Raw genomic sequence first — 23,527 nt, forward strand, 5'->3', positions numbered from 1 at the left:
ATTTCGTGTTGATCTTTTCACTGCTTCATGCAGCCTTGTTAACCATCATCTTTCTAGTTATAGTTTTATAATTATTAGTTGTTATATATGTACAGTCGTAGACATAGAAAATGCCGCACTCGACTATTTTTACTTTTTTTTTTAATTATGTTCGGTATTGTAATTGTAAGTTTGAAGGATAATCAGTAAACTTCAATTTAAGCAAAAAAAAATGAAATAGTTAACAGAATATTCTAAGAATGGATGCAGAAATAGAAAGCAGTCATTAACGGTACTTGGGCCGAAGTTGAGCCCATGTAATTTATGAAGGTCAGACTATCCTTACACCATTTTTGTTGTTAGATTTCTAAAGCTAATATTCCTTGTGAGGTATTGAAAAGATCTTTTGTGAATAAAACTACTTTTGGGTAATGTTATACTTATTATATTTTAATATTTCGTACTGCCGCCTCGATTTTGAATAATCGCCAATATACGTTGATTTCGTATTGAATTTAAACATTCCATCGTAATATCATTCTCCCAAGTTTCGGTTATATTTTTACGCAATTTTATGATATTTGATGTACGTCGTTTTGCCAATTTTCTCTTTAAAATAGCCCATAGATTCAGATCTGGATTGTTTCCCGGCCATTCTAATGATTTTATGCCCAGTATATTCTTTGTGATCTGTAAGTGATAAAGGATATTATTAATCATTTAGTAAAAGATTTAGACAAAACAAATCGAAATTGTACTTCCGGCTCGAGCGCGATGACATGGTGCAGAATCGTGCTCGATGACATGGTGATAAATCGGATTTTTAATGTTGCGTTATTTTCTCGATCGTTGGAATTACAAAATTTAAAAGCACATTTTTGTACTTTTTCTGCATTCATTATTCCCTCAATAATGGTCAGTGATCCTAAACCATATGCGGTCATACACCCTTAAACCATTAATTGGGGTGAATGCGCAACGACCGGAGAAATGCATTCCGCGCGGAATCTTTCGCCAACTTTCCGACGAACCATCCACATCCCATCCTGCCCAAAGAAATTGAACTTCGATTTTTCAGAAACTGAACCTTTTCCGATCATCGACAGTCCAATGCATATGGTTCTTAGCCCAATTTATATGATATTTTCGCATTTTAAGCGTAAGAAAGGCGCTTTTTGGCAGGGTGCTGTGTCCGATATCCATGCTCCGAAAGTCACTTCCCCAATGTCATGCGGCATTTATGTCTCCGACTGTATTTTTGTAAATAGCCCGGGGAAGCGCATTTGCCTTAACTATCGTGTCGTCGTGGCATAATTTAAATTAAAAATAAATAGATAAATCATGTATGTATGTACATATATGATACGTATGCACATACATTTGTACATCAATGTCGGCTCGACATGTCTTCGGCTGGAGCAACGATACTGACGAGAGAATAGAGATATAGTGTAATAACTTATTACACTACATATACATACATATGTATCTCTATTCTCTACATTACACTATCTCTATATTACTAATAAGATCGTACGAGCTGAAAAAGGTATTTTTTTCCTTATCTCGTTCAAACGCTTAAACGATTCCCGATAAAGAGCGATAATTCTAGAAAACAAGTCATGCGAAGTTTATCGATAGTGCAGTGCGCAAGCCGAAACGATTGCGCACTGCACTATCGATTATGGATACAAGATACAACATACACACATTACACATACATACATACAACTACATGCTACATGATATACTCGTATGTATGTACATATGCAAACAAAGCAGAAACATACCATGACACAAATATGTAGTACGCAATCAGCGATAATAATGTTTACAGCAAAAATACAAACTCACTTGGTTAATATCGCCGATTCGAAAAAATATCAAATAGTACATACATACATAAATTGCACAACCGTTTGCAACATACATACATACATATAATAAATACATATTGAATTCGTTTATAATACATATTCACTTTTGATCTAGTGTTTTAGATTCTAAGACAAAATACATACGTACATACATATTCTAATCTTTACAATCTATGTATGTATGTACATATGTACATACATATTTCAGTTAATATTCAACATCTGATAAATTGATCAACACCCAATAGGGTGCTGTGTTTTATGCTGCGTACCGACCAAACCAACGACGATTTTGGGCCAACTTTTAAAACCAGTAGCGTACAAAATATCGAAATAAAAATTAAATTAAAAAATTGAAATTAAATATCAAAATTAAGCTAAAGAGCGAGATTGAGCTAAAATTAGATCATCGTTGATGTTTTGAATTACAACAATGTTTTGAATTACGACGATACGCATTTACAACCAGAGAAATATTATAATTTCTCTGATTACGAGCGAAAAAAAAACCTGTTTATTATTTCTTAAAAGTCGTCACGATATACTACTGTTATTCGGCCGTCGATGGAATATTTAACAAAAATAACGTCAGTGTCGGATGTCGGTGATTTGTCAAAGGGTTTTTTTTTCTTTCGTCGAAATAAAATTAATAATCACACATTATCCGATAAATTTTAGCTCTGAGATAGATTTAATTATTTGATTTATTTCGACGAGAGAAACAATTGAAGACTAAAAAAAAATTCGATTGATGTACTGACAACGCAACGGATAGGCGACGATCGCTCGATCACCCATACTAATACATGATATATTCTCAGTAACTGTGCATTACGGGGAAGTAAAAATAATAATTCTTTGATTTTTTTTCGATCTTAGTGCGTATCTTCGTAAGTCAAAAAATCTTCGACAAACAAAAGTCGAGGATTACCTGTATGTGATTGTTGATGATCTAATTTCAGGTCAATCTCGAAAATTTATTTAAATTGGGCATGTTCTGTTTTAACTTTCAATATTTAATTTTAATTTTAATATAATGATTATAATTTAATTTTAATATTTGAATTTAATTTTAATATAATAATAAAAGTTTTAATTTTGATATTTAATTTCAATTTTTAAATTTAATTTTTATTTCGATATTTTGTACGCTACTGGTTTTATCCTGCTGGTTAAAAAGTTGGCCAAAATCGTCGTTGGTTTAGTCCTTTATGCATACCTCTGAGATGCATTATTTGATTTATTAATTATTTGATTTATTTCGACGAGAGAAACAATTGAAGACATTATCCGATAAAATTTACCTATGAAATGATTTAATTAATTGATTTATTTCGACGAGAGAAACAATTGAAGACTAAAAAAATTTCGTTTGATAAACCGACAACGTGTCGGGTTGGGACCATCGCTCGGTCACCCATACTAACACATGATATATTTTCAGTAACTGCGCATTACGGGGAAGTAAAAATAATAATTCTTTGATTTTTTTTTCGATCTTAGTGTGTATCTACGTAAGTCAAAACATCTTCGACAAACAAAAGTCGAGGATTACCTGTATGTGATTGTTGATGATCTAATTTTAGGTCAATCTCGAAAATTTATTTAAATTGGGCATGTTCTGTTTTAACTTTCAATATTTAATTTTAATTTTAATATAATGATTATAATTTTATTTTAATATTTGAATTTAATTTTAATATAATAATAATAGTTTTAATTTTGATATTTAATTTCAATTTTTAAATTTAATTTTTATTTCGATATTTTGTACGCTACTGGTTTTATCCTGCTGGTTAAAAAGTTGGCCAAAATCGTCGTTGGTTTAGTCCGTAAGCACCATTACGTGTAGGTATGACAAACGCTTATTACGCGTTAATTAAAAATATAGAAATTCAATTAATTAATCGAAAGGAAAAAATTTCGGGTCTAAAATAAATAGCAGTAAAAAAATTTAACGAATAAAATTATTTTTAATGTCTTTCTTAAAAACACAACTCGAAACAAAAAAGGCGAGGAAAACCTGTATATGATTGTTGATGATCTAATTTTACCTCAATCTCAAAAAATTATTTAAATTGTGTATGTTCTGTTTTAACTTTCAATATTTAATTTTAATTTTAATATAATAATTATAATTTTATTTTAATATAATATAATATATAATATTTATTTGAATATTCATTTCTTTTTTTTTATTAGATTGAACATCACGGACTCTACGAACCAAACAAACAAACATACATAAATATGAACATACAAAGTGTCTTTCGAAATTATACGTATTTAATATACATACTTGGGGGAGGCGGCAAAGCCGATAGGCCCAAGGGGTTTGAACAAACATATTTTACAAATTATATGTATATTAGATTTTATGTACACATCACAGGCTTCCAACTTTTTTCGGGTGGCGACCTATTAAGTGTTTTATGTTTGTTGTTGTTTTTTTTTCTTTTGGCTACATGTGGATGTACTAGTACTGTCAATTTTTTGAAGAGAATGCTCAAATACTGACAGTACATGATTCGTATTCATTCCTTTTAGAGAATTATATTTTGGGGATAACTTCTCGTAAGTTGTTCAAGTTGCTCGGGCAAATTCTGAGAATCGGCACGTGGCACTCGACTGACGAAATGTATTAAATTTATACGAACAATAAATTTATATGTATGTACATACAATTTCAATGGCAAGATATTACTCCCCTAGTAAGTTAAAATGTATTTAAAATATCCACTCGTCTTGCAAAATATATGCATATGTAAACGAATAGTTGATAAATTATTCGAATAATCGAATATTCGAAATGATAAATTTCGTTAATATTTTTTACCCTGAACGGAAATATGTAGTATACCAAATATATATAAAAAGGTTTTTATGTTTTTCTCTGAATCCTTTCAACGTATTGAACTGAAATTTCATATCTATAAGTTCCACCTTAATACATAATTAAAGATAAAATTCAGTGGAGATCCATAGAAGGGAAGTGACAGTTCACTCTTGTCCGATTTTTTCTTTTAATACTTTTTTCTATCTTTCAAATATGTGTTCTGCATGAAAAAATCCCAGTATAATCCTTGTAAAACAAAATTCAACAACCTGAAGTAGAACTTTTGTCTGGTGTGAGATTCCCTACATTAGTGCTAAAACTAATGTAGGGAAAGCTAGTAGGATTTGAATACACAATTTTAAACAGTTTCCAAATATAAAATCGTTAACGGAAAACGGAGATTAGTTTTTAGTGAATTGTTGCTCGACAGCGGGAGACTGTAATCTCCGTTTCTTTTTATCCATGGCTTCCAACTGTGATTTCCGTGGACAGGGGTAGGTAACTAAACTTTTTTTATACAAAAAAATTTTGAAGTCAGAAAAAAATGAAATTATATTTCCATCATAAATGATTGCAAATGATTGCAAAATTTAAAATATGATTAAATTTTGACTAGAGTAACCAGCCTTTTTTTATACAAAAAATTTTTCAAGTTGGAAATAAAATCTAAAAATATTCCCATCGTTTTTATGCTATAAATGATAATTTTTTGAACTAGTGTAACCAACCATTTTATACAACAAATTTTTTAAAGTGAAAAAAAAAACTAACAATACTGCCATCATCTTTATGATATATTATTGCAAAATTCAAAATACTATAAATTTTGATTAGGGTAACTAGCCTTTTTTATGCAAAAAAAAAATTTTGTAGTGAGAAAAAAATATAAAAATATTCCCATCACCTCTATGCTATAAATTATTACAAAATTTGAAATAAAATTATTTTTTTTAACTAGGGTAACCAACCTTGTAATACAACAAAATTTTTAAGTGTGAAAAAAAACCTTATAAATAATTATTATATATTGGAATATTTTTAGATTTTTTCTCACATTAAAAAATTTGTTGTATAAAAAGGCCGGTTACCCTAGTCAAAATTTATAGTACTTATTTTTAATTTGCAATAATTTATAGCATAGAGATGACGGGAATATTTTTAGATGTTTTGTTGCTTTAAAAAATTTTTTGTATAAAAAGGTTGGTTACCCTAGTCCAAAAAATTTTACCTCTGAGATGCATTATTTGATTTATTTCGACGAGAGAAACAATTGAAGACATTATCCGATAAAATTTACCTATGAAATGATTTAATTAATTGATTTATTTCGACGAGAGAAACAATTGAAGACTAAAAAAATTTCGTTTGATAAACCGACAACGTGTCGGGTTGGGACCATCGCTCGGTCACCCATACTAACACATGATATATTTTCAGTAACTGCGCATTACGGGGAAGTAAAAATAATAATTCTTTGATTTTTTTTTCGATCTTAGTGTGTATCTACGTAAGTCAAAACATCTTCGACAAACAAAAGTCGAGGATTACCTGTATGTGATTGTTGATGATCTAATTTTAGGTCAATCTCGAAAATTTATTTAAATTGGGCATGTTCTGTTTTAACTTTCAATATTTTATTTTAAATTTAATATATTGATTATAATTTTATTTTGATATTTGAATTTAATTTTAATATAATAATAATATTTTTAATTTTGATATTTAATTTCAATTTTTAAATTTAATTTTTATTTCGATATTTTGTACGCTACTGGTTTTATCCTGCTGGTTAAAACGTTGGACCAAATTCTCGTTGGTTTGGTCCATACCATTTTTCTTGCACCTAAATTTGTTTTATTTTGTTGTATGGGAGGGGGGGAAGACAAATTTTTTTAATCCTGGGTGGGCCCCCTTTGACTCCTGGCAAGCACTGATTTCAGTCCCAGTCCGCCACTGCTCGTATTTACTATAACGACAGTCGGTACCAGGTTAGATGGAATATATTTTAACTAGTCAATATACATATATTGCAACTGGAAGATACATACACTTCAACTGGAACATACAACGTACGCAGTATCAACAGATAGTTTTGTTATCATGAAGAATAAAAAAGAAAAATAAAATAAAAAAAAATGAGAAAAAAGCAATATACATATATCGCGAAAAGTATTTAGTTCGAATTACGCATTTTCTTTATATAATGGGCAACAAATATTCGTTAGAAGGGTGTACGAAACTTTTTGTTTGTCAATCCTGTTTCTGTTTCCGTTCCCGATGCGTCACTACGAGGTTATGAAGTGGCAAGGCGAGACGACTGATAAAAGAGGAAAAGCAGGAAGAGATCGAGGAGTACGAGATCGTAGAGTCGGAAGGATACGTTGACGCGCCAAGGAGACGTCCCGTCGGCATATTCCCGATATCGAAACGTCAACTGTCAAGTCAACTTGACACGCAAGTGCGGCCGCTGAAACGATCAATGAAATGGGAGCGGAAAACGAAAAACGAAAAGCGATCAATGGTGAAAGACGAAGAATGGTACCGTGCGGCGAACGAGAGTGGTGTAGTGTGGTGTGGTGCGATACGACGTGGTCTGGTGTGGTGTGGTGTGGTGTGGTGCCGGCAGCAACTCGCCGACACCCGATATAACGGCCGCCTCTCTCGCAACCGGCAACCGTCAACCGTCAGCCCTCGACCAGCGACCAGCAACCGGTAATCAGCAATCAGCAACCAGCAACCAGCAACCAGCAACCGGCAATCAGCAACCACCGACCAGCAACCAGCTACAGCACTCGCGCGCCACCCAACGGAACGGACTCTCCCGCAAGTACGTATTCCGCCACTCTCCTCTCCTCTCCCCTCCGCGCACTGCTGCCAATCGACCGACTAAACCTTTTGTTCTTGTTACAGAATACAGAATATCACCCAATTGAAGATGGATCGACCGTGTTGCGGTGAAAAAGGAAAAACTTCGGCCGCGTGCCAATGCAAAGGCAACTGTAAATGTACCGGGGCACCACCAACCACCGGATGCAAATGCGGAGGAGATTGTAACTGCGCTGGAAAGAGAGCAGGAAAGTGCGCTTGCGATTGCAAATGTGCCGAAAAGTGCAAATGTGGAGGAAATTGCAAATGCGATAGCAAAGGAGACGGAAAATGCTTATGCGTCTGCAAATGCGAAGGCAACTGTAAATGTACCGGAGCAGCAACCACCGGATGCAAATGCGGAGCAGATTGTAACTGCGCTGGAAAGAACGCAGGAAAGTGCGCTTGCGATTGCAAATGTGCCCAAAAATGCAAATGTGGAGGAAATTGCAAATGCGATAGCAAAGGAGACGGAAAATGCTTATGCGTCTGCAAATGCGAAGGCAGCTGTAAATGTACCGGAGCAGCAACCACCGGATGCAAATGCGGAAGAGATTGTAACTGCGCTGGAAAGAACGCAGGAAAGTGCGCCTGCGATTGCAAATGTGCCCAAAAATGCAAATGTGGAGGAAATTGCAAATGCGACAGCAAAGGAGAGGGAAAATGTTTATGCGTTTGCAAATGCGAAGGCAACTGTAAATGTACCGGAGGAGCAACCACCGGATGCAAATGCGGAGGAGATTGTAACTGCGCTGGAAAGAACGCAGGAAAGTGCGCTTGCGATTGCAAATGTGCCGAAAAGTGCAAATGTGGAGGAAATTGCAAATGCGATAGCAAAGGAGACGGAAAATGCTTATGCGTCTGCAAATGCGAAGGCAGCTGTAAATGTACCGGAGCAACAACCACCGGATGCAAATGCGGAATAGATTGTAACTGCGCTGGAAAGAACGCAGGAAAATGCACTTGCGATTGCAAATGCGCCGAAAAATGCAAATGTGGAGGAAATTGCAAATGCGACAGCAAAGGAGAGGAAAAATGTTTATGCGTTTGCAAATGCGAAGGCAACTGTAAATGTACTGGAGCAGCTCCTAATTGCAAATGCGGAGGAGATTGTAATTGCGCTGGAAAGAACGCAGGAAAATGCACTTGCGATTGCAAATGCGCCGAAAAATGCAAATGTGGAGGAAATTGCAAATGCGACAGCAAAGGAGAGGGAAAATGTTTATGCGTTTGCAAATGCGAAGGCAACTGTAAATGCTAATTCTAAATTACATACATATACATATGATGTTTACAGTTTTCAGATTTTTTTGTACAAAATTTAATTTTGTAGGGGTCTATTATAAAATAAAAACATAGTACTGAAAAAATTGTGTGAAATAATTTATTGTTCATAATAATCAAACATAATTATAATTAATGTAAGAAAACAATTGAAAAAGAAAAATAGATTACTAAAATAATACAGAGAGATGCGACGTTCTATACATTCTCATCGTGCACATTATTAAAAAAAAATTGACACGTATCCACATATAAGTATTCTCATCTTACAAATCAAACAAAAAAGAAAAAGGTACATTGCATACAAAATAATGATGGAAAAACTGACACGTCGAAAATTATTACAAAAAATAAAAAAAAAACGATTGTATTATCTAATCAAGTTTCAAAATGTTTTGTATTTAACTACTAAATTAATCAATAAATAATACTTAAGGTTACCCCACCGTCCCCGATACAGAAATGTACCGTAATGTGTTTTTAGAACGTGCTCTTTGCTCCGGAGGGGGGGGAGATTCAAACATGAAGGACTCTCCCGTGCGTTCAGGTAATAATGAAACAAACTACAAAATAAACTTAATTATCGACTGTCGAGTCGACACCGTATATATATAATAGATTATTATAAAAATACACTATGAAAAATATTTATGGTAGACCGATGTGCCATCCTTTCGGTTACATATTTACATATCTCGGCATCAAAATCATCATCATCGAGTCGACGCAAGTCTATAAGTAAGAAAAAAATTGTTATAATATTTACGAATACAAAAATTGTAATTATGTAATATAAAAAATAATTTAAAACACGCAACCCTGTCAAATCGAGTACACGTAAGACTAACTAAGGAAAAGAAAAGTCGCGACATTAAAGATTATAATGAACCAGTTGAAATCATTATCCTAATTAAAAAAAATAAGAATAGTAAAAATTATAACGTACAAACTAGACACGTCGTCCGCCGACGTATTGGATTTATCGATATCTTATTTATTTCGTTCAAGTGATAATTTACAAATTTCACATTACGCTATTATCATATTTTCAATACAAAACATATGTATTTAGATTTCTCTCTATACGTATATATAATATAATATAAAATGCCTTAGAACTAGAATGTTTTCACGGAACCCCGACGTCTGCAAGTTGAAACCTAAAAGCGACTCTAGTTTGTAGAGTCGAAGAACCTTTACCTATCGATAAAGTGGGAGCGATCCATTTCGACTGGCCAGCCGTTTGCAGTCGGCGAAGGAAAAACTTTTAAACGGTACATCGGATACGTTTTGAAAATCATAATGAAGGCCACGGTGTAACAGTTTTGCATTTTTCGGACGACGTCTAAACGATGCGACTCAAAACTGTCAGAACGTCGATATACGGCGATAGGTCTCATCCGGGGTGTCCCACCAGATCGTCGTCCATATTGTCGATGTCGTCCAAGTCGTCGGATGCGACGCCGGCGTCGGGGTGCACGTCGGCGAAGTCCGGGTAGTGCGTCTTGATGTGGGCCATCAACGTGTCCTTGCGGGAGAACGACGACGGGCAGTCGAAGCAAGGGAAGTCTTTCTTGTCGGCGTGTATCCTCTCGTGCCGCACCAGCTTGTCCTTGCGGCCGAACTTTTTGTCGCACTGGTTGCACTCGTACGGCTTGAACCCGGTGTGCACTATCGCGTGCCGGTCCAACTCTCGCTTTCGCATGAACGTCTTGTTGCACTGTTTGCAATGGAAGCTCTTGATGCCCTCGTGCAGCTGCATGTGGCTGCCGAAGTCGAGCGGCGACGAGAACTGTCTCGGACACAGCTGGCACTGTATAGTGTTTTTGACGGGCTCGTCGTCTTCCTGCTTGATCTCGCCGTTGAAGAGGTCGCCGTCGTCGGAGAGGCCGTCGGGCGACGGCTCGCTCTTGAAAAGGTGGCGCGGCTCAAAGGAGAAGCTGCCCTCGCCGGAGATGTGGTCGGGCACCCTCGGCAGGTCGAGCAGGCTCCGCTCGTCGAATCCCACGTCGGGGGTCGCGAACGAGTCGGCGTCTCCGTCCAGGTCGGCGTTCGCCTCCTCTTCCAGGTTCTTGTACGGATCGAGCGTGATGACCATGTTTTCGTGCGGCAGCTGCTGTCGCTGCAGCATGTGATGGTGGTGTTGCAGTTGCAGTTGCTGTTGTTGTTGTTGTAGTTGCAGTTGTTGCTGTTGTTGTTGTTGTTGTTGTTGAAGCTGTAGTTGTTGTAGTTGTAGCTGTTGTTGTTGTTGTTGTTGTTGGTGTTGGTGGAGGTGTTGGGGGCCGGTTTCGGGGTCGGCGCGCGCGTGCCGGGCCTCGTGCTTCACCAGCTTGTCCCTCCGGCCGAAGGTGAGCGAGCAGACGGAGCAGGCGAAGGGCTTGGCGCCGGAGTGCACGAGCGCGTGCCGCGACAGGTCGCCCTTGGAGATGAAGCTGCGCGGGCACTGCGGGCACACGTGCGGCTTCTGGCCCGAGTGGATGCGCAGGTGCTTCGACAGGTTGGTGTTGCGGCTGAAGCTCTTGTGGCAGAAGTGGCAGCGGTAGGGGCGCACGCCCGTGTGCACGACCGAGTGCTTGCGCAGGTCGCTGCGGCGGCCGAACGCCTTGTCGCAGGTGGCGCACGAGTAGGGGCGCGCGCACGCGTGCACGGCGCGCGCGTGTGCCGCCTGGCCCGCGCGCTCCGCGAACACCAGCCCGCACGCCGCGCAGCCCCACGGCGCGCGCGCGTCGTGCTCCAGCCGCTCGTGCAGCCGGCACCGCTCCGCCTCGGTGAACGCCTGGTCGCAGTACTGGCACATGAACACCTTGCTCGCCAGCCCTTCGCCCTCCTCCTCCAGGCCCTCCTCCTCTAGGCCCTCGCCCTCGCCCTCGACCTCGTCGCGCTCCCCGTCCGCCTCCGCCTCCGCCTCCCCGTCCGCGTCCTCGGCTTCCGCTTCCGCCTCGGCGTCCGCGTCCTCCGCCTCCGCGTCCACGTCCGCCCCGTCCTGGTCGGCGTCGGACGCGTCCGACGTGTCGTAGTCGAGGCTGGGGTCGACCACCATCACGACGCTGTCTTCGGGCGGCAGGTCGGGCTCGTAGGGCTGCTGCGCGGCCGCGGCCACCGGCGGCTGCGGCTCGGCGGGGTGCGGTTGGGAGTGCGGGTGCGGGTGCGGGTGCGGGTGCGGGTGCGGATGCGGCACCATCGGCACGGTCAGCGGCAGGGACAGCGGCAGGGGCAGGGGCAGGGGCAGGGAGAGCGGGAGAGGCAGGGGTAGGGGTAGGGGCAGGGGCAGGGGCAGCGAGAGCGCGAGCGGGGGCGCGGGGGGCGCCGCGGCGGGGGGCGGCGGCGGGCGCGAGGGCAGCTTGCGGGTGAGACGACGCAGCTTGGCGTCGGAGGCGGCGCAGAGGGCGCGAAACTGCACGCACTCCTCGGAGCGGACGAGACAGCGATGACAGATGCGCGAAGGCAGGCCGTCGTCGGGCGAGATGGCGAGCGCGACGAGCTCGGCGAGCGCCGCGTAGAGGGGCGCGGGGGGCTGCGGCTCGTGGGGCGGCGGAGGCGGGGGCGGAGGCGCCGCGTGCTCGAAGAGGGGGCTCATGAGGCCGCTCTTGCGCAGACACAGGCGGCAGATCGAGTGAAAGTTGGACACGATGTAGGAGTCCTCCTCCATGGCGCTAGTGGCGCGCGCTCATGCCCATGCCGACGCCGACTGCGGGGCCCCGGGGGCGGAGGCGGGGCGGGGGCGGAGGCACGCGACTCGCGACTCGCCACACGCACACGCGCGCCCCCGGGGTTACCACCCGACGCGCGCCCCCCGCCCGGCCCCCGCCGACTTTTCCTCTTCTTTAGCTATAAATACTATTCGGACTACTATTGCGACCGCGATGGCCACTTTCCGCTTTCCCGCTCTCCTCCGCTAAACTCTAAATCGATTCCAATTTTCTTCTAGCCTTTCGACGCCTACGCCGTCGAATATGTCCTCGAAATAGATAAATACCACGACCAACGGATTCATATTTTCTCCCCTTTTCTATCTTTCTTATTCAAAGTGCCGTCGTATTTTTTCGTCCGACACCCTTTCGATCGCATTATTTTATTATTAAATACGTACATTTCGTTCATATGTAAACGAATAAGCTTGCGTTTTTACCCATTAGTAATGTCTATTTAAACTGTTTATCGAAATATTTTTTTACAATTTACCCTCTGAGCTTTAATCGTTTTGGTAATTAAATTATTACGCACATTACGATCGTCCGTAAGACAATTTTTACCATGAAAATCGCGAATACGGAATATTTGGCACTAGAGTTCTCATTAGGTATGATAGACTTTTCGGCTGCCAGATGTTCCGATATAGAGATTTTAGTGACTTTTGGGCTAGCGCTTTGTGGGCAATAATCACTGAACCGTTCGTTTTATAGTAAAAATATGTACGAATATAAAATATACCCGCTCGTTTGATTGAACCGAATATAAATTTCCGTTTGTGACAAAATGTCCCACTCGCAAGTACGAAGTAAAAATTCATACATGCATACGTAAAAATAATACTTAGAGATACGATATTCGAGATTCGTCTCGCAGATACGATTGTGATTTTCGACCGTCGAGAAAAGAGACATCGACAGAGCGAAGTTCTGCACAAAGCGATTTTTCACGCGCCGCTATATAAGATCTCGATCGCGGAATATCTGGCACCCGAAAATTCCATCCATCGAGATTGAGGTACGCGAACTATCATCCCGACGAGAACTGGATATTTTCGCTGCAACGATTATCGTGTGCGCGATCACAATGTGCGAAATATCCAAAATGTCGAAAACGCAAGCGCAAAGCAATCACAATCGCAATCGAAAAGTAGTCGACGCGTTCCCATCGCGCGCGGAAAGAAGGCGAGGTGTGGCCACCCCGAGGCGCGTATACGTATACGAGAGCGAGTTGCGAGAGTATGCGTGCGCTGCCGTGTGCCGTGTGGCGCCGCACGCGGGGGTCGGGAACCTTCGCGCTTCGAACCCCTCCTCATTCCTCGCCCTCACTCTCCTCTCCTCTCCTCTCCTCTCCTCTCTCCTCTGCTAGCCTCTCCTTAAAGATTACTTCGTCGACGGCGATGTGCAATTATGACAGTGAGGACGATTTTTCGCAATCGTACCAGATTTTTAATTATTTTTTTTATTTATTTCCATATCCGAGGCCAGCGTTGTCTTCGAACCCTCGTTCGATCGCATCTATACACTCGTTTACGAAAAGATCTCTTCATTTGTTCATTTCTACCCGTCGTTCGATGCAAACTATTAAAAATTTGTACTTTTGTGTGGAATAATAAAAAAAAACGTACACGTCAGGGGTTCGTAACCTTTCGAGCAGTTCGCATGAAAATGGGTACAATTCTAAAACATGATCGTTAGGTTAGCGTCGACCGAAAGATTCTTATAAATAATTTTACAATAACGTCGAATTGAGAATTTTGTCATAATAATACACGTCGAATACAAACGACGACATCGGAAATATAATCGGAAAAAAAATGTTCGAAAATTGCAATTTTGGTGTTGAAAAAACGGAAAAAAAGCTGAAACTCGACGTTAATCTTCGAAAATTACTTTTCCACACGTCCAATAGCTTTTTGTCGAGATTTAATTTCAATATGTTCACAATGGAAATATGTAAAATACACGTGTAAATTTGCATGTAGATACGAAGTAGACCGTAAGGTGATGAACCGAATTTAAAATTTTAAGCGCATCAAGATAAATATCAAATTTTAGTCTATTATTTGACACAATAATAGACTAACTATGACGTTTAAAATACCCTTTGTTGAAGAAATGTATTGTATCACACGACCCGACGCATGCTGCGTACAAATGTATACATATGTATATGTTTGTAATTCCATCTTCCATATCGAAGTTCATGCGTTCATACGAAATTAAATGGCCGATTTTTACTTACCTCCTTTACGTTTCACATGGCTTTCGTGTTAGTGGTCATTTTTATCTCTTATTTAGTCAATCGGAGTCAACGTACAGTTTCTACTAATTTCATATTATAAATATTATTTTCGGAAATTTATTTATTATAATTATATCTAAAAATATCGATTTCAAGTTTGAATTACACTTATTTTCATCGAAGAGAGCATTATGGAGCGTCACCGTTGCTATATTTTTTTTACGTAAAAATGGGTTAATTGTCTGAAAATTGACAATTCAAGACAATGAAAGTTACAAGATTACTATGTTTATTGTTGCTTGAAAGTTAACCCGCGTATTACGTAGTATTATATGTCAAAAGTTCAAAAATATTATAAAAATATCGACAATTTAGAAGAAAAAGTACAGTATATACATATGTAGATACAAAGAGAATCCTTAAAAAATAGGTAATTTAATTTTTTCGACATACGTCATATATTATTATATTACAAACGGGGACTAAAAATAAAACGAAAACGAAATTATTCGATATTTTTGGAATTACAAAAATGGCAACCAGATTAAAAACAAAATATAGTATTATAGTAAGCAGTTAATACTCTTTATTAAATTTCAAAGTAAATACACCAATATTATAGAGTATTAACCAGTGCCGGCCTTACACCCGATGGCGCCCTCGGGCAATTTTTTCTAAACACCCTTAGAAAGAACTTTCGCCTTTGGCGCTCTAATCTAAAATTTTGAATGGCTTTTGGCGCTAATTTTAAATTTTAAAGCGCCTTTGGGACATTGTTCGGCGCCCTAACTTATACCCCCTAAACCGGCACTGGTATCAACGAATCAGATAAACCAGGTTATAAAATTAACTTCAATTTAAAATTTTTATAATTTTAACACATCGAATCGAAAATCTGCGTTTATTGAAAGTACAATGCGTATACTTACTTACATATTATATAATATACCTAATATTATGAATAACTTATGGAATAGTTGCAATTACCTACAATATGTGTATGTAGTATGTGCTCTTTTTAAAAGTCGAAAAGAACATCCATATGTAAAAATATAAAATAACTAGTGTTGAGTCATATTAAGTTATGAAATAAAAAAAAAAAATTTTAAAGAAATGTATCGTTCCTGTGTTGTATTTTTTTAAAAAATTAAAAAATAAATCGAAAAAATTAAAAAAAAATAAATAAATAAATATATATATATATATATATATATATATATATATATTTATTTTATTAGGAGCGGTGCGGGGCCCCATGGAGGCTGTGTCCGCTCGGCGGGGCCACAGGGTGCTTTGCCCCCTTCGGCGGGACCCTATGGGGGCTGTGCCCCCTGTGGCGCCTTCCGCGGGACCCCATGGGGGCTGTGCCCCCGGCGGGGCCCCATCTGGCTGCGCCCCCTGCGCAAAAAAATAAATAAATCGAACGTGTTTTCCCACCCAACCAATGACCACCCAAATAGCCCAAACATTAGTGTTTTATATGTATAGATTATTTAATATGAAAAAAAAAATGGTAAAAACTACCTTCATATAAACAATATAAAACACCAATAGAAAAATTAATTAATTAAATAAATTTTTCAATTATTACCGCTGTCGGATGCCTCATCAGTCATCACTGAGGATCGTGACTAGCAACCAGTTGCTTCCATTCAGTTCTGAATTCGGCCCGGCGAAGACTTGCTACCATGGAAGCGGCTATCCTTGACATTTTCAATAGATGGTACTAAATGCACCGAGACTTGCCCTAGAGGAAACATTGGTAGCAAACAGTATATATATATATATATATATAGAAGCGTTTTCTTGATCTGTTATTATGTTCGTTTTATATTCGTACATTTTGCTGGCAGTGTTTTAACTGTGACGTACATATGTATGTCGAATCGGAACGACTATTATATACTTAGTCACCGGATCCAGAAGGTGCCGCGTATTGTTCAAAGGTTGTAAATGCATTGTCATCGCGGTATAAGTGCATCGCGGATACACACACATACAGAATAGCGCTATTATATACATATATACTATATGATATGATATGATGATGATGATGATAATTTGTTAGATCTACATTCTATCATCACACAGTTAATAGTGAGGCGAATATGTCCTGCAATCAAATTTATAGTCGTGGCTTTAAATAAATTATTTACCGAAAAAGTTGTTTTTTATTAAATTAATTGATAGGTTAAGTTGTTCGAAAAAAAGTTTGTTGACACTGAAGCGGAATGTGCATACGGATGTACATATGTACGAGTATATTCCCAAGATAGAGCTGTAATAAAGGTTTCGTTAATTTGAATAGAAATATTAGTCGCACGACGCATCATACATATTCAAGAATTTTTCCTAGTTTGAAATGTGGAGAATAGAAAGTATGTAATGGTCCGTACGCACCAAACCAACGACGATTTTGGGCCAACTTTTAAAACCAGTAGCGTACAAAATATCGAAATAAAAATTAAATAAAAAAAATTGAAATTAAATATCAAAATTAAGCTAACGAGCGAGATTGAGCTAAAATTAGATCATCGTTGATGTTTTGAATTACAATAATGTTTTGAATTACGACGATGCGCATTACAACCAGAGAAATATTATAATTACGAGCGAAAAAAACCTTGTTATTGTTTCTTTTAAGTCGTCACGATAACTACTGTGTTTCCCCCTTCGGAAATATTTAACCAACAACGATTTTGGGCCAACTTTTAAAACCAGTAGCGTACAAAATATCGAAATAAAAATTAAATAAAAAAATTAAGCTAACGAGCAAGATTGAGCTAAAATTAGATCATCGTTGATGTTTTGAATTACAACAATGTTTTGAATTACGACGATATTTTTTTTATTTTTTATTTATTTATTTAACATATAAGCCACAGTGACATTACAGAGATCTCCAACGCGTCGCTGTGGCCGGTCATTCAGTAATAATAACATGATAACAGTAATAATAACTTATAATAATAACAATAGTAACACAACATCATTAAAATCATAAAAAAAAGAAAAAACATAGATAAAGTAATAACAATCATTAATATTTATAATAGGCAAAATCAACCACTGGCATTCCTCAACAACCACCCAACCAGATTAGTATATTTTATATTGAAGAGGTCAATTTCACCAGAAATCCTGTTAAGCAGATATATCGCTCTAGATATAGGAGCCATTGACAACATATTTGTGCGAGCCACAGGAGGAACAAACAAATCACGATTTCTCAAGTCCCTGAATTTACAAGGTGCATTAAACCTAAATTCCTTTAGAACCTGAGGATTGTTTATTATCCCATTCAACAGCTTAAAAAGTGTCTTCCCAGTAACATATTCCGACGAGACTCCAATGAGTTGAAACCTAACGCCCCTAATAGGAATGCACTAGGATATAGCCAAGGATAATAACCATACTGTTTCAAATAAAGATATCTGAGAAACCGTTTTTGGATTCTCTCAATCTTCAATGAATGAGTTATATGGGTAGGATTCCATATAATAGAAGAAAATTCTAGAATACTACGTACTAAAGATTCATAAAGAATTTTAAGCACCAACGTACTCTGGAAAGGTTTGCTAACTCTTAGTAAGAATCCCAGCATTTTTGTTGCACGCAAACAAATATTGTCTATGTGTCGTTTAAATTGAAAATTATTCGAGAACAAGACCCCCAAATCACAATATTCATCTACAAACTTTAATTCAACACCACTTAGGCGATATGGATAAATCAAGCGATTTGAAGATCTTGTCACATTGAGAACACAGCATTTTTGAATGCTAAAAAATAATTTATTATCGACAGACCAACTTGACAGCGCATCTAAGTCCAATTGGAGAAGGGCTGCGTCACTATGAGACTTAACTGTCTTAAAAAGCTTAAGGTCATCGGCGAATAAAAGATAGTCTGAATACTAAATTATTTTTGAGATGTCATTAATGTAAATTAAAAAGAATCATGCACAGAGTCGTCAAGCCAGGTTTCCGTTAGTACCAGGATGTCAGCACATTGAATAGCCGAGTTAGAACCTAATTCATCCAGTTTAGATTTAAGGCCTCGTACATTTTGATAGAAAATGCTTATATTATGCATTACAACCAGAGAAATATTATAATTACGAGCGAAAAAAACCTTGTTATTGTTTCTTATAAGTCGTCACGATACACCAATGTGTTTCGCCGTCGATGAAATATTTAACAAAAAAAATGTCGGTGATTTGTCAAAGGGTTTTTTTTTCTTTCGTCGAAATAAAATTAATAATCACACATTATCCGATAAATTTTACCTCTGAGATGGATTTAATTATTTGATTTATTTCGACGAGAGAAACAATTGAAGACATTATCCGATAAAATTTACCTCTGAAATGATTAAATTAATTGATTTATTTCGACGAGAGAAACAATTGAAGACAAAAAAATTTCCTTTGTTAAAACCGACAACGTCTCGGGTTGAAACCATCACTCGGTCACCCATACTAACAAATGATATATGCCCAGTAACTGCGCATTACGGGGAAGTAAAAATAATAATTCTTTGATTTTTTTTCGATCTTAGTGCGTATCTACGTAAGTCAAAACATCTTCGACAAACAAAAGTCGAGGATTATCTGTATGTGATTGTTGATGATCTAATTTTAGGTCAATCTCGAAAATTTATTTAAATTGGGCATGTTCTGTTTTAACTTTCAATATTTTATTTTAATTTTAATATATTGATTATAATTTTATTTTGATATTTGAATTTAATTTTAATATAATAATAATATTTTTAATTTTGAAATTTAATTTCAATTTTTAAATTTAATTTTTATTTCGATATTTTGTACGCTACTGGTTTTATCCTGATGGTTAAATCGTTGGACCAAAATCGTCGTTGGTTTGGTCCGTACGCAGCATAAAACGTTGGCGCGAATACGCACGTCGAGAAATGTCAGAGAGATGTAGAGAGTAGGGAGCGGAATAGCGGAATAGCGGAATAGCGGAATAGCGGAATAGCGGATAGGCGGTTGTGCGAGCGAACGGGTCGGACGTGTCGTGTCGTGACGTGGTCGTCGACACTAATTGAAAAAGATGAGCTCGGGGAGAACGCGCCTCGTCACTTATTCGGCACCGGTCAACATTGCCGTCATCAAATACTGGGGCAAGAGAGACGTCGAGCTGATACTGCCTCTGAACGACTCGATCAGTGGAACCCTCGACACTTCCGATATGTGTGCCACCACCACCGTACTGGCCTCTCCTCAATTCTCGTCCCACCGCCTGTGGCTGAACAAATCGGAACAACCCATCAATCAAAGAGTACAGGCGTGCATCGACGAAGTGAAAAACAGGGCCACACTTCAGCAATCAGTTCCCGAACAACAACTCGATTATCACATTCACATATGTTCAGAGAACAATTTTCCAACTGCTGCTGGTTTGGCATCATCGGCCGCCGGTTACGCTTGCTTAGTGGCCGCTCTATCCAAGCTCTATCACCTCAAAGGAGATCTCACCGGCATCGCCAGGCTCGGCTCCGGGAGCGCTTGTCGTAGTCTATATGGAGGTTTTGTCCAATGGCACTCCGGAACACTTCCAGACGGCTCCGACTCGATAGCTACCCAAATAGTTCCCGCTCAACATTGGCCTCAGATGAGAGTATTAATCCTAGTAGTCAGCGACGACCGTAAAAAGATCAGCTCGACGAATGGCATGCAAATCAGCGTTCGCACGTCCGAATTGCTCAAATATAGAGTGTCCGAGTGTGTCCCCAAACGGACGGCTTCGATCAAAAAGGCCATCTTGGAGCGAGATTTCGAAACTTTCGCCGAGATAACCATGAAAGATAGTAATCAATTTCACGCCGTGGCTTCCGATACGTATCCTCCTTGCGTTTACACGAACGATGTCTCTCATGCTATAATCCGAATGGTGCATTCGTACAATGAGGCTTGCGGTTCGAATAAGATAGCGTACACTTTCGACGCGGGTCCAAACGCTTGTCTGTACATGCTCGAAGATCAGATTCCGTTCGCTTACAGTCTGGTCAAAGAGACGTTTCCATCTGATTTGGACAAAGACGTAGAGTATGTTAAGGGGAATGTGATGGTAGAAGCGCCGTTGCCCGAGTTCGTTAGGAGTGGGATGGTATTCGAGAAACATAAGAAGAATTTGATCAAGTATTTAATTCATACGAGCATAGGAGATGGGCCATACGAGGTGATCGACGTAAACGGACACCTCATGGATGAAGCTGGTTTGCCAAAGTTTTTGTGATATTAGAACTGTGGTGATGGGCGAACAATCTCAATGGTTGTTATCAACTTTTAACAAATCGAATTTATAAAGTGAATCTATTGGTGGAAGACTGATTTTTGTAAACACTATGTAGTTCATTTGGCGATGCTTATTAGTAATATTTACCGTGCCTTGAGTAGATTAATCACCCTGTAATGGATATGAGGTTGAGTACATTTATTGTGTGTACGTTTATGAAAACCTCAGTTAAGAAAATTTAACTGAGTTTCTAGCTTTTTTCATATCGGTTATCATGCATATAGAAATATGTATATTGTACTCTCGTAAGTTTCGTTTTATGATGTGAATATCTCAAGTTCGCAACAAAATGGATGTGTAATATTTGGTTTTCATTCATAATTGGATAAAAATACAAATAAAATAATAATTGCATTGATCCGCCTGCACAAATTTTCATCAGTTCTGTATTATGTTGTTATATTATACATATTGTGGTGTACGAATTTTTATATGTATTTATATGTATATAGGTAATATATTAAAAAATATATATATATTAGGTTACAAAATTATTGAGTTTTCTTTTTTCAACTTTAAAATTGTACATATGTATTATGAAATAAAAACGGCAAGATATGTTGTATATTTGGTTATTTTAACTTTATTTGTATAGGTAGGTATAAAGTGTAAGCATGGTCAGTATGAATATTCTAAAATATTGTCAATGATTATTTTTTAACATTGAGGACGGTAGCTGTGGCTTCTTTTTGTTCGGTCAGCGCTCTCGATTCGTGGATGATGGCAGCGTACGATATTCCCTAAAAGTATAAGCGAAAATATACATAAATATGTACATATGTATATCACGATAAACATGATACTTTGTAATGTGTACATATGTATGTAACTTCATTATTTACTTGTTGTTTGGCTGCTCTTACGAAACCTTCATTAGCGGAAACGGTCAGCGCTCGAACTCTTTGGCCAAAATTAAAAACGATCTTTGAACGTAACCTAATTCTTCCTTTGACTTTCAGTTCAGCTCTTTTAATATCATCAGGACCTTTGAAATAAGCGCGATCGTTTCGTCGTTGGTATGATAGAATAATTAATATAAATAACATAAATTTGAAAATATCGAAAATTTGAAAGATTTGTACCATTTTGATCGTCCGGCATCACGGTTAATCGTTCTCTAAGTTGGTCAGTCCTCAATTTTTCATTAGGACCTCCGAGAATATTGACGATTTTGCTGAAATCGTCCCAAGCAGCTTCGCAACAAATAAGCGTTTTACCTGTAATCCATATTACGGACTTCAACTTTTATCTGCGATTGAAAATATGCAGATATTAAAAGCAACGTTACCTTGAAATAAACGCTCCAGATCAGGTTTGACGGGCCTTTGAGCTTCCCAGGCTGCCTGCTGACTTAACAGTGGCTGTTTAAAGACGAAGTTGCAGTGTCCATTTGTAAGATTGCTGACGTATGCCATCATCGTAGTGACATCGAGGTTTAGTGTGTCCACTTCGGTTATTTGATTTTCAATATTAATCTGCTTATCATCGTTTTTCAGAATCGTTTCACTGAAATCGTACATACAAACATGTTGTGGACACGTACAATAACAAATATTATTTTATCGTCAGTGTTGTCTGTACCTCGAATCGGTATCGCTGAATTCATTATCGGACACGTTAAAAGATTCTGTCGCAATTAGTTCACCTTTTACTATAATTCCGAGATTTTGTAATTTCATAGCCAACACGTCTTCAATGCCACTGACGAATTCGAAAACAACCTACATACAAATTTTATGTGAATGTATTTAATATGAAAGATGAAATTTTAAACGATCGAATGCAACTAACTTGGGGCGTTTGGTAGAAACATGGATGTTGGATTGCGCAACTTAAGTAGTCTTCGGCCTGGTCAAGGACAGATCTGGCTCCGTACGATGCGTTTCCGTGGCTCAAAGCCGAAAGGGATCTAGGATTACGTGCTATAACTTTAGTCCATATTCTTCCATTATCACTAATTACGTCAATGCTTACTCGGTTGCCGTCGTTAGTATGAAATACTTTGCTGAGGGCTATCACACCGGGTCTTAAGGCACATTCAACGACTGCGCTGAGATGACGTAGGTTCGAACATGACAATTGTTCTTTCTTAACAAATTGAGAAGACTTAAGCTGCAAAGTGGAAATATCTAATGTAATAATTTCGCAATATTGCACAATCGCAGTTATTACTGATATACATATGTAGAACCTTTTTCAAGAATGACACTTCTTGTTGAATTTTTTTTCGTATTTTATAGACGCCATCGATTTGTACGATTGGAAGCAATCTGTCCGCCAATTCATTTCCGAACAAAATTTTTTTCTCGAGGTCGGCAGCCACATCAGTGTCCGCCATGACAACTGTCAAACGAGAAATTGACAGGTGAGATCGTCATAACGGCACAAATTAAGACCAGGCGATCTTTACTCCTTTTTTTCTGTTTGTTTAT

At 38.5% G+C, this 23,527-nt stretch overlaps 5 protein-coding genes across 6 annotated transcripts in view; 2 read left to right on the forward strand and 3 right to left on the reverse strand.

The window, feature by feature from the left end:
* Positions 1-7,506, reverse strand: part of LOC143912056 (1-acyl-sn-glycerol-3-phosphate acyltransferase beta-like) — a 24,472-nt gene extending 16,966 nt beyond the window's left edge. The window contains exon 1 of the mRNA XM_077431204.1: positions 7,235-7,506. The gene's annotated coding sequence lies outside the window, so the exon portion shown is untranslated. The remainder of the gene's footprint in view (positions 1-7,234) is intronic.
* MtnE (Metallothionein E) lies at positions 6,926-9,186 on the forward strand. Of its 2 annotated transcripts, XM_077431196.1 has the most exons (3): positions 6,926-7,519; positions 7,603-7,742; positions 7,926-9,186. In XM_077431196.1, exons 2-3 carry the CDS (start codon positions 7,628-7,630, stop codon positions 8,816-8,818), a joined length of 1,008 nt encoding a protein of 335 aa, XP_077287322.1. In that variant the 5' UTR covers positions 6,926-7,519; positions 7,603-7,627; the 3' UTR covers positions 8,819-9,186. The 2 variants fall into 2 exon arrangements, with proteins under 2 accessions (XP_077287322.1, XP_077287321.1); XM_077431195.1 differs by having other exon boundaries at positions 7,247-7,519; positions 7,603-8,943.
* LOC143911981 (uncharacterized) lies at positions 8,924-12,490 on the reverse strand. Its single transcript, XM_077431085.1, has one exon. The coding sequence runs from the start codon at positions 12,488-12,490 to the stop codon at positions 10,238-10,240; it is 2,253 nt and encodes a 750-aa protein (XP_077287211.1). The 3' UTR covers positions 8,924-10,237.
* Positions 12,491-19,782: 7,292 nt separating this feature from the next.
* Positions 19,783-21,416, forward strand: Mvd (mevalonate diphosphate decarboxylase). Its single transcript, XM_077430824.1, has one exon. The coding sequence runs from the start codon at positions 19,851-19,853 to the stop codon at positions 21,033-21,035; it is 1,185 nt and encodes a 394-aa protein (XP_077286950.1). The 5' UTR covers positions 19,783-19,850; the 3' UTR covers positions 21,036-21,416.
* A 189-nt stretch (positions 21,417-21,605) lies between these two features.
* On the reverse strand, positions 21,606-23,527 carry LOC143911630 (UPF0415 protein C7orf25 homolog). The gene is made up of 7 exons (XM_077430603.1): positions 23,287-23,527; positions 22,887-23,207; positions 22,677-22,816; positions 22,384-22,601; positions 22,178-22,312; positions 21,938-22,080; positions 21,606-21,835 (listed from the first exon to the last, which is right to left on the reverse strand). The coding sequence occupies exons 1-7, from the start codon at positions 23,431-23,433 to the stop codon at positions 21,746-21,748; spliced, it is 1,194 nt and encodes a 397-aa protein (XP_077286729.1). The 5' UTR covers positions 23,434-23,527; the 3' UTR covers positions 21,606-21,745.

The sequence above is a fragment of the Arctopsyche grandis genome, chromosome 5 (assembly GCF_051622035.1).
Source record: "Arctopsyche grandis isolate Sample6627 chromosome 5, ASM5162203v2, whole genome shotgun sequence".
NCBI classification, from domain to species: Eukaryota; Metazoa; Arthropoda; class Insecta; order Trichoptera; family Hydropsychidae; genus Arctopsyche; species Arctopsyche grandis.

What these genes read in the sequence shown, in the direction of transcription:
- MtnE (XM_077431195.1), top strand. Translation starts at nt 7,628, where the DNA reads ATGGATCGACCGTGTTGCGGTGAAAAAGGAAAAACTTCGGCCGCGTGC.
- LOC143911981 (XM_077431085.1), bottom strand. Translation starts at nt 12,490, where the DNA reads ATGGAGGAGGACTCCTACATCGTGTCCAACTTTCACTCGATCTGCCGC.
- Mvd (XM_077430824.1), top strand. Translation starts at nt 19,851, where the DNA reads ATGAGCTCGGGGAGAACGCGCCTCGTCACTTATTCGGCACCGGTCAAC.
- LOC143911630 (XM_077430603.1), bottom strand. Translation starts at nt 23,433, where the DNA reads ATGGCGGACACTGATGTGGCTGCCGACCTCGAGAAAAAAATTTTGTTC. An exon ending in TTCAGCGATACCGATTCGAG is followed by an intron (nt 22,602 to 22,676) that starts GTACAGACAACA and finishes GTACGATTTCAG; the next exon opens with TGAAACGATTCTGAAAAACG. An exon ending in TAAGAGCAGCCAAACAACAA is followed by an intron (nt 21,836 to 21,937) that starts GTAAATAATGAA and finishes TTATACTTTTAG; the next exon opens with GGAATATCGTACGCTGCCAT.